Consider the following 10,212-nt stretch of genomic DNA (forward strand, 5'->3'; position numbering starts at 1 on the left):
CCTACAGAGCTTGACAAACTCTGACCCAAATTTCAAAGGGCCAAAACCATAGGACGATGATGAGTATTGGTTTTATTCTCGGTACTGGTTTCGTTGCCGCCTTTGGGTATATCGTATTTTGGTGTATCTATTGCCGGACTTTTCATCCTCTCAGCAAAGTTCCTGGGCCGTTTTGGCCGTCTGTCACCAGACTATGGCTAACATATGCCGTCTCGAGAGGAGACCTGGATGTGGTGCAACGAGAATTACACAGGAAATACGGACCACTTGTTCGTATCGCGCCAGATGAGGTCGCTTGTGCAGACCCCGAAGCGATTCGCAAGATATACAGCACAACCTCACCACTCAACAAGTCTGATTTCTATCATATTTGGGATGTGGGAGCGTTCTCCAAATACCCCAACGCATTTGCTATCGTCGACGAAAAGCTGCACTTTGAGCGAAGACGCATAGTGAGCAGCGTGTACAGCATGTCTACTGTCCTGACCTTGGAGTCATACATTGACGACTGTAGTCGCTTGTTTGTCGAGTGTATGGCTGAGCGCACGGTGCCCGATCAAGCAATTGATCTCGGGGATTGGTTTCTATGGTGAGACTCATTCTCTTCCTAATCTATAGCGGCTAAATATTGAATGAAATATATTTGCTAGGTACGCCTATGATGTTATTGGGGAGCTCTTTTTTGGTCGCTCGCTCGACTTCATCGAGAACCAAGGCGACCAGGGCGCTTTTCTCGCGTCTTTGGAGTTAATGCTTCCTGTTCTGACAATAGCGGCGTCTTCTTCGCCTTCGGTTCGTGGGCTGATCATGGGCTTATTCACGCTCAGCTCTACCGCACGAAAAGGGCTTAAAGGAATGAATCACATAATCGAGACCGCACGCACGAGCGTGGACGACAGAGTCGCCGCTGTTGCAGACTCTGGAAAACGGGAGAGAAAGGATCTTTTGCATAATCTGCTGGCCATTGTCAATTCCAAAGGTGACAAATTGGACTTCGGCGTTGAAGATGTCAAAAATGAGGCCTTTGCAGCTCTGTAAGTGATCGCTGCATAAATTATCAACTCACATACAATCTGCTGATATTTTTGATTTGTTAGGACAGCAGGTGCAGACGCAACTATGATTGAGCTGCAGGCAATTTTCTATTATCTTGCAAAAGATCGTTCGGTGTATGAAGAGCTTCGAAAAGAGGTTGACCAAGCCACGGAAAGTGGAGAACTATCCGAATTTCCCAGTTATTCCGAAGCCGTCCAGCTTCCGCTTCTCAGGGCAACAATTAAAGAGGCATTGAGGCTACACCCTGGCGTGGGATTCACTATGCCTCGAGTCGTGGATCAGACTGGGGTTGAGTTATCAGGAATGTACATCCCCCCAGGATGGAAAGTCGGTATGAACGCAGCTGTCGTAGGACGAGATGAGGGCGTATACGGCCCGGATGCCAATACTTTCCGTCCACAAAGATGGATCGAGCGCACTGATTCCAACATGGAAAGGTGCAACAACCTGGTATTTGGGGCGGGAACTAGAACGTGTATTGGCAAGCAGGTTAGTCTATTCAGACAACTGACCAATACGTCACGAGTCGGAGTATTGGCGGGCTAACCGTCTCATAGGTTGCTCTTAGCGAGATATACAAAGTGGTACCACTATTGATTCGCAAATTCGATTTTGTTTTAGTGGACTCGAGTAAACACTGGACGACTCATGACTATTTTTTCAATAAGCAGAGCGGCGTCCAGGTCAAGGTCAAGGTCAGAAGCCTCTAAGTCGGTTCAAAATCACCAGGTTACATGCAGTTTTTAGCTGCTATTTTACGTCGTCCGTACATTTAGTCGCAACACCCACCAAAAGACGGAATTAAACAATTCTAGGCTTAGAGTCAAAGAAATTGAAGCGTTTATTTACGATGATGGTGATGATTTTCTATACTAAATACAAATACTCACTCATCCTACATTGACTGTGGCCCCAAACTCTAGTAGCAGCTTCACAGCCACCTCACTTCCCGCGCCAACTGCGACCGATAGCGGTGTTTGTCCGTCCTTATTCCGTATGTTGAGCAACGAATCATCTCCACCGCAACAGCTAAGAAGCCGCTCCAATATCCTATGACGATTATGGAACACAGCCCAGTGAAGGGCAGACCAGTGAGCATTATCAACATGTCCTATACCGGCCCCATGGGATAGCAATAGTTCTACTATTTCTTCATGGCCTCCAATTACTGCATACAGCAGAGGAGTGAGACCAGTGTTGTCCTTCGAGTTGCAGTCTGCGTTGTGCTCGAGTAAAAGGCATACAACTTTGCTGTTTCCAGTCTGCACTGCTTGGTGAAGCACGGTCGGTCCTGCTGATGCCCTGCCAGTTTCGTTGCTATTGGCAGAACCACCCGGGTTTCTTGTGTGAACTTCTCGACAGTCTTTCAGTTCCGGAGGGGGGAGGAGGGAAATAGCAGAAAAGGGAGCGGTCTGTTTCAGTGTTGTTGTCCAGAAGTCGTCCGTGCCTTTGTTCGTTTCGCAGCGATCGTTGGGATTCAAGAGGAAATCATAATCAATCATATTATCTCCTTGAATCTCCTCGCAATGGGCTAACGAGGACTGACTGTGGCTCATACACATTGTACTGGGTGGTGTGAGTGGCGTCAATGCGCTTGAGGATATTTGGCTAATGTCGCCCAGGGTATCTGAAGCGCCGTTTTGCGGATGTGATTGATCTTGTTCTGGGGTGGCTTTTTGCTCACGATTTTTCTCTACTCACAAGCGAAGGAAATGTCAATATTGTCAACGGTTTATGGTGAATCGTTTCCACTAACGTCTGAATCGCTTCTGTGCCCGACGGTTCTGCTCACGACGGCGATCCGCCACCGCTGCCTTGGCTCTCGAGGAGCTGGAATCTTGTGTCGACATTTCAAAGCCACATGAGGTGCAGAGCATTTCGACAGTAACAAGCTATGCTCAATACTGCTGCATCACACAGATATGCAACCGCCTTGCAAAATTATATATGCGAAGGATCTCTGTCGCCTGCCAGTTGGGTGGGGATCAGCTATACAGAGCAGTAGAATTGATGCAAGACTAATCCTTCCTAGGCACGCTCCAATACCCAGGATGTTTCATACATACTTTATCGCCTGTTGACAGTATAGCTATATCTCAGTAACCGTGATGTTATAGCAGGTAAAGATTAAGTGTATGACCAGGGTTGAGGCCATATTTATGTTCATTTTGAGCGGCTCCATAAATAAGCACAGTATCAATCTCGATTTTTGGATTAAAGGACCTGGCCTATAGACCAATCGTGTGATCAGTTGTGCATGTCATCAAAGAGGTAAGTGAAAATACCATGCATGTGACACGTCGAGCGGAGGACCTTAATGTTAACACTATCTTTCCAATGCCATTGGATAACATCAACACTAGTCTGTCCATGAGTACGTCTTTTTGGCGAATTGACATTCCACTGAGGGTGGTTTTGGGTGGGGGTGGGGGCGTTTTGCGCTCTGCGGGTCAGCCCGCTATCAGGTCGGCCTCGGGCTTCGTTCTCGGGATGAGTTGCCGGTAACATTCTTGGCAAAGATCAAGTATGGAGGGGCTACCCTATATTAGGATGGCTTATATGCGGTGTCACCCTACTTATATTAGGGCGCCTTATATGCGATATCACCCTGTATGGTACTGTCTTATTTTACGTAAAGTTCCCCGTACAAGAATTTCGCATGTCATAGAGCCCGAAGTTTCATTCTCGAGTGCTCTTTAGGCTATGTTTTGTTTGTCTTGGGCATCTAGGACTAAATCCAAGGCTTCTCTTCTAGATCGACTACAGAGAAGCAAAAAAAAAGGCTCGGCCAATTTGCACTCATTCTTTCATTCTCAGCAATGGTACTATATATACTTCCTAGGTTGATTCCAGTTCTCGTCATAAAGTGTAGCCCCAACAGTAAAGCAAGTGCCTGATTCGATACACGTGGGAATGCCGACACCATCCTTCCAGGCAAGGGGTTTTAAATGTCCGATTTTTCTTTCGAAACGTGGTCTGGGGTGAAGTTGAGCCTTAGAAACGTTCTCAAACCTGCATTGGTACTACGAATAACCATAGAACCCACCAAGAATCCCTCTAGGACTCCAAAATACAAACCCAATAAAGATGCAGCTTTGTACCGCTAATCTCCATGGACTTATGAGAGATACCTGGTTTCCTGCAGTTTAGTGCGATTCATGGGGCTTAACGTTAATTGGGGGATTCCTTGTGCATTAGACTGGTAGTACTTGATGATACGGCACCGAGTCAGAGCAGATGATCTGCAAATATGGTCAGTGCATGGACGATCTACAAACTGAGTCAGTGATCTGCAATATCACATTTTCCCCCATAAAAGTTTGTTTTCCATGATTATCACTTCAAATCCACCATTATGAGCCTTATCTTTTGAATAAACTACTTTTCAATGGCTTTGGCATTAAATTCTCTATGGTAGAATATTTGGAACAGGATAATCAAACAGGATGATGATAATGACAAGGCTACGGACCTCTACCGAGATAACCTTGTGTAACCTTGTCGCGTGTTCCCGACGAACGTTTCAATTATAAACCAATCAGAACACTCACAACCCTACATGAGGCTTAGTTGAACGAATTACTACAAGCGGCCTTAGGTATACGCACTGGTCTGGAATGTAACTATTAGCTTTTCCCTGGGGGCCAAGCCTGGATAACAAATCCCGGGCATTACCTGCAGGTTGAGGGATTTGCTATAAACTAGTACTGCTCCACCAATCAATAGCCAATAGTTTATGCAGGCGCAAAGGCCGTCACCTTATATTGTTTCAGTTGCATCCCACACTTAATTTCTACCCCCAGTCAAGTCATAAGCCTAGAAGAGGCCACCAGCCCATTATATTATATAATCATTGTTGAGGACAGAGTGAGGGAGAGGGATGATGGAGGAAGAAATATCTGTATTATATAATCTTTGAAGGGACAGGATATCAATACTCCTGTAAATCTAGAAAACAGCATAGCAAACAGCAGGGTTGATATTACAACAATCCATATATGCAGAGAAACTGCACCCTATATTACCATTTAGCCGTAACGAAAACAAAGTTTCTTAATTTAAGTCTAGAAGGGGCCATGCTAATCTGACATACCTCCTAGGGTTGGAATTCCCTACTTTCTTCCATCTATACTGGTCGCTATCAGGTTCAACGTGCATCTGCCACTCATACTAGCAGATTATAGGATGTGCTAAGGTAGGGGAATATAATTTATGCGATCTGTGTCTAACCATCACCAAATGATAATTATGGCAGTGAAAGCATACCAGGGGTCGTAATCGTTATGGAAAACAGCCTACTTTGCTACAAGATTATAACAAAACTTAGGTGATCATTTAGGGCCTGAAGGGGCCATGAATATTCTAGTCTGACATTGGTACACTAAGCCGCACCCGATATCTAGGCAAGGGATCAATCATCTTGTACTTGTTTGCTTAGTAGAAGTCTTCTCCTTCCAAGGTTCTTTCTCCTTTCCCGTCCATATCTCCATATCTCTTATCAGGACCAATCCCAGTGTATTACTTCCACTTGTGTCTTACTTCGTTCCTACACATGATTCGCTAATCGATGAGTGTGACCTCGGGAATTCTGGACATGCAACTAAGAAATATTCACCCAACCTTTGCGCCCAGCCGCACAAGAAGCTTCCCGTCCAGTTCATTTATTCAGCCAGCATAATTCTCTAGCTCGTGAACGCCAATTTCTGTGATCCTAGGTTTCACCAGATCCTTTCGAACAAATTCTGCAGCCTCTGCAATATCCACCCGATCGCCCGCGATGCTCCCAACGATCCGAATCCCGTAGTCGATTAAAGGGAGGGGATGAAGTGATATCTTTGCGGTGGGTGGCGGGATGCCTACTGCGACCAGCGTTCCGTGGTAATCTAGACAATTCAGTGCCTCTTCGTAGGCTGCTGTAGCTCCGGCGCATACAATGATTGCAGAACAAAGCTTGCCGTTCGTTTGTAGGTGCATGGCGCTCCTTAGGTTGTCCTCCTTTTCAAAGTCCAAATAGACCCCTGCTCCTGCACCCATGCAGGCAAGTCTTCGTTTCTCTCCCCCGTCGATCGCGATAGGTTGGTAGCCCATCTGTTTCGCATATGATAATGCTAACAATCCCACTCCTCCTGCAGCGCCAGAAATACCAACCCACGAACCCTTCGCGAGATTCGCCACCTTCAGTGCTTTATAAGCTGTAACACCGCCACACATTACCGGCGCTAGTATCTCACTAGGGACTCCATCGGGCAAAGGCGTGATATACCTCTCCGGAACGACGGTATACCTAGCCAGGGTGCCCAGCACATCACGCCCACTGAAGACCTGCTTGTGACATCGTGTCTCATCTTTTATATCCTCACATACATGACAAGATCCACATGCATCACGAATCCAGCCAACACCAACCAGGCGGCCTACTGTGGCTGCCTCACTTGCGCACGAAGAGCCTACGGCGGCAATTCGCCCTACTCCCTCATGGCCTATTATCGGTTGGCATGGGCCAAGATATCCGTGAGCAAGTGAGAGATCGGTTCCGCAGAAACCCGTAACTTCTAATTCAACTAGAATCTCTTGAGGCTTGATGGTTGGGGTTGGGAGTTTCTGTATCCTGAAAGAGAAGTTGGGGCCTTGCTAGAATGCATTTTGTCAGACACAATTACCCACCGCCACCATCGAGGGAACAGAGGCTCTTACATTATGAAGGACCGCGGCTACCTGATCTGATAGTGCTTTTTGTTCTGAAATGGAGCTCATAGCAATTAGAAGTTTGCGAGAGAAATGGGAATGCTCGACATTCAACGGCGAGCTCGGACTCGGTGCAGAAACAGAGCCCACCTTGACGCGTGGTTTATGTATCTATACATAAAATTGAAACTTTATGAAATTGGTGACCTTCTCCGGATATATTCCCATCGCTACCGGCAATTCTCCACACCTCGGATATGTGTCCCTAATGATGTAGAAATTCCGTCACGGCTGTAGGAGAAACCCATTGGCTTACTTTTCACCTGGCGTTCAATATTTAATTCAGCAGTGAGCTGAATGAGGTTCCTAGTTTAAGTTTTTGTCTTTCCGAAGACATCACAATGTTCCATAATATCATCAATTCGGAGCGCCGGGCCCGAGATTGTGTGACAGTCAAGAACCCCAGGACAAACGAAGCCACATTAGAGGTGACAGTCGCAAACAAGACAGACCTTAATGACGCAGTCAAGGCTGCAAGGGTGTCATTTGAATTATGGAAGCTCTTGTCTGTCGAGACCAGACAGAGATATCTACTCAACCTAGCCGATGAACTGGAACGGCGAAGAGGTGAAATACATACTCCTCTGGCCGCGGAGACCGGAAAATCCGTAACTAAATCCTCCCTTCATATAGATATCCGCCCTCTTGCTAAGAAACATCTCAGAACCTTCTCGCAAACATGGAGATTGATGATACTTTGGCGTTCATCACATTTAACGGTATTGCAAATCTACATCTAGAAATCTTGACTGGCTGGAAAGGCTCACCGGTCTAGCATCCCAGTCATTGCCCAGTAAAGTGGAATACGAAGACGATAAACTCAGGATTTTGTCTACCCATCATCCTATAGGAGTGGTGGGTGCGATTTGCCCTTGGAATTTTCCACTCGTGTTAGCCGCTAGCAAGATTTCTGCAGCGCTCGTCATGGGAAATTGCATCATTGTCAAACCATCGCCATTCACCCCATGTGCCACTTTAAAATTCGCTGAGCTTGCGACATCCGTGCTTCCGCGGGGTGTGTTTCAGGCGCTCAACGGAGACAGCGATCTAGGAAGGCTCTTTAGCATTCATCCCGGGATCGACAAGATTAGTTTCACTGGATCCATTGCGACTGGAAAAAAGGTTGCGGAAAGCGCGGCTAGGACTCTGAAACGAGTAACACTTGAGCTCGGTGGAAACGATGCTAGTGTCATCTGCCCCGATGTGGATGTCAAAACCGTTGCTACCAAGGTTGCTGCGGGGGCATTTTTACATTCAGGCCAAATGTGCGTTGCTACAAAAAGAATCTATGTGCATCAAACTATTTTCGAAGAGTTCCGGGACTCGTTTATCGAGGCAGTCAAGGACATCAAAATCGACATTTTTGGTGATCAGTCACCACTGTTCAGTCCCCTCCAGAACCAGCCACAGTACAAAGTGGTCGAAGATCTCATCGCTGATTGCAAGGAGAACAATTATACTTTACTTTGTGGGGGGAATACCGACGACAAGCAGCCAGGCCTCTTCATCGCACCTGTGGTTGTAGACCAACCTCCAGATGATTCTAGCATTGTCCAAATGGAGCAGTTCGGTCCTATCATTCCACTTACAAAGTGGTCTACAGAGGATGAAGTGATATCGAGGGCCAATCAGACAGATACCGGCCTAGGGGCGTGCGTGTGGGCTGAGTATATTAGCACTGCAGAGCGGATTGCGCGAAAACTTGAAGTTGGAACAGTATGGATCAACAGCCCGGAAGTCCCTAACCCTCACGGCTACTGCTCAGGCTGGAAGGAGAGTGGGATGGGGGGCGAGTGGGGGAACCAAGGCTTGCTCTCCTACTCTCAAACACAGACAATTCAGCTATACAAATGAAATATAAAGGATGGCTGCTTTTGTCGATTTGTGGTCCCTATTGCACTTATATCTCGCCGTATTTCATGGTCGTGTATAAAAACTGCCCATCGCTCAATAATCTTCTTTTTAGCACAACTAGAAGAAAGCAAGAGTCCCTGTTCCTCACAGCAGAGATGACTTGCTTCTAAATATTTCAAAAACTGGCTAGAAAAGCTCAATTAATTATATCGCTAAAGCTTAATTTGTTCCATGCGGGCTTCTCTACTACTGTTTGAGATAGGCTTGTCCAGAAAAGCCATAACGAAGAATACGCCAGTAATAATGCAATTATTTAAATGCTACACCGTCGAATGCGTTGTCAGCTAAGATACAAGTTGCGCCACAACCTATTCTAACTGCGTTCTGTACCTCTTGGCTGTCGTGCACTACTTGAAGTGGGTCTCAGTAAAGAGGAGTTGAGAATTTGCAACAATTATTTCCGATTCCTCACTTGCTCCCTGCGCAATATTCTGGCGCATCTGTGCCAACTTGGAAATAGTGAAGTTATGCAATGCACAAACAGTCGTAATAGTATCGGCAAGAATTGCTCCCTTCGCTTCGTCTTTTCTCAATGACTCCTCCATACTGACAAGTACGGCATTCATCGACTCTTCTTCGTCCAGGTCTTTTTCTAGCCCAATAAGGTCGTTCTGAAGACCGATAGAAACATTTACTGCCCTCTGCATAGTTAAAATATTGTCTGGATAATAACCAGAGGGAAAGAGATCACTTCTGATAAGGCTGAAAAAAGGCGCAATTCCGATTGTCCGCGTTCGAATCTCCATGTAGTTCTGCAAATTGTATCTCAGGTAGCCCTGTTGAAATTTAATCTCCTGCATGAAGCCACAGAATACAGTACAGATTTCTTCAAAGAAATCTTTCGCAGCCGCCGCTGAGAGATACTGGCAACAGTGCTTCTGAAACAATGACATGAGTGAACAAACGTTATCACTAGTATTAACTTCGCCGACTAATATTTTCTGTAAGCATTTACCACCCATTCCTCATATTTTAACTTACTGCTTCCATTGTTTTTTCCATTGCTCTGTAAAGCAGCGATAGTTCCTTGGATAGCATCCTCTGCTTCGCAGGGCCTCATCAACTCGAGTAAATCATCAACAGCGCAGAGTACTGCAAGCCATGCAGTCATGCAGATCCGGAGATGCTCAGCTCGGACATCTGGGAAAAAGAGGCTAATGACTTTGACTTCGCTGGCCGCTTGCTCCATCGCATCTTCGTTTTGTTGTTTAGTCCATATCTGCATCGCAATCCTGAAACTTCTATGGACACTCAATAGATTTTTCAAGGGCTCCGAGGGGTATATATCTCCAGTAGACAAGTCTGCCTGGAGTGGGATCCTAACTAGACCATGGTGAGGTATATCCAACTTATCTACGTTAGCTTTGACCTCTACCAACCCACAATGCAAATCGTGAATTTACCAGGAGTAGTCCATCGTTCTTCTTTAGCTTAACATTGTGCTTTTGAATTTTAGGGTTCGTTTCTCTTTTGTCATATTCACATAATCCATCAATT

The 10,212-nt window shown here is 46.0% G+C and overlaps 4 protein-coding genes across 4 annotated transcripts; 2 read left to right on the forward strand and 2 right to left on the reverse strand.

The window, feature by feature from the left end:
• Positions 1 to 56: 56 nt before the first annotated feature.
• On the forward strand, positions 57 to 1,766 carry PGRI_059920 (cytochrome P450; the record flags this gene model as incomplete). The annotated part of the gene is made up of 5 exons (XM_040793705.1): positions 57 to 106; positions 155 to 589; positions 651 to 1,034; positions 1,098 to 1,545; positions 1,614 to 1,766. 5 exons carry the CDS (start codon positions 57 to 59, stop codon positions 1,764 to 1,766), a joined length of 1,470 nt encoding a protein of 489 aa, XP_040648560.1.
• Positions 1,767 to 1,946: 180 nt separating this feature from the next.
• PGRI_059921 (F-box domain and ankyrin repeat protein) lies at positions 1,947 to 2,933 on the reverse strand (the record flags this gene model as incomplete). Its single annotated transcript, XM_040793706.1, has 3 exons — positions 1,947 to 2,580; positions 2,617 to 2,749; positions 2,813 to 2,933. 3 exons carry the CDS (start codon positions 2,931 to 2,933, stop codon positions 1,947 to 1,949), a joined length of 888 nt encoding a protein of 295 aa, XP_040648561.1.
• A 2,788-nt stretch (positions 2,934 to 5,721) lies between these two features.
• On the reverse strand, positions 5,722 to 6,267 carry PGRI_059930 (uncharacterized protein; the record flags this gene model as incomplete). The annotated part of the gene is made up of 1 exon (XM_040793707.1): positions 5,722 to 6,267. The coding sequence occupies one exon, from the start codon at positions 6,265 to 6,267 to the stop codon at positions 5,722 to 5,724; it is 546 nt and encodes a 181-aa protein (XP_040648562.1).
• Positions 6,268 to 7,142: 875 nt separating this feature from the next.
• PGRI_059940 (aldehyde dehydrogenase family protein) lies at positions 7,143 to 8,655 on the forward strand (the record flags this gene model as incomplete). Its single annotated transcript, XM_040793708.1, has 3 exons — positions 7,143 to 7,409; positions 7,466 to 7,520; positions 7,577 to 8,655. 3 exons carry the CDS (start codon positions 7,143 to 7,145, stop codon positions 8,653 to 8,655), a joined length of 1,401 nt encoding a protein of 466 aa, XP_040648563.1.
• Positions 8,656 to 10,212: the final 1,557 nt, after the last annotated feature.

The sequence above is a fragment of the Penicillium griseofulvum genome (genome assembly GCF_001561935.1).
Source record: "Penicillium griseofulvum strain PG3 chromosome Unknown contig_95, whole genome shotgun sequence".
Lineage (NCBI taxonomy): Eukaryota > Fungi > Ascomycota > Eurotiomycetes > Eurotiales > Aspergillaceae > Penicillium > Penicillium griseofulvum.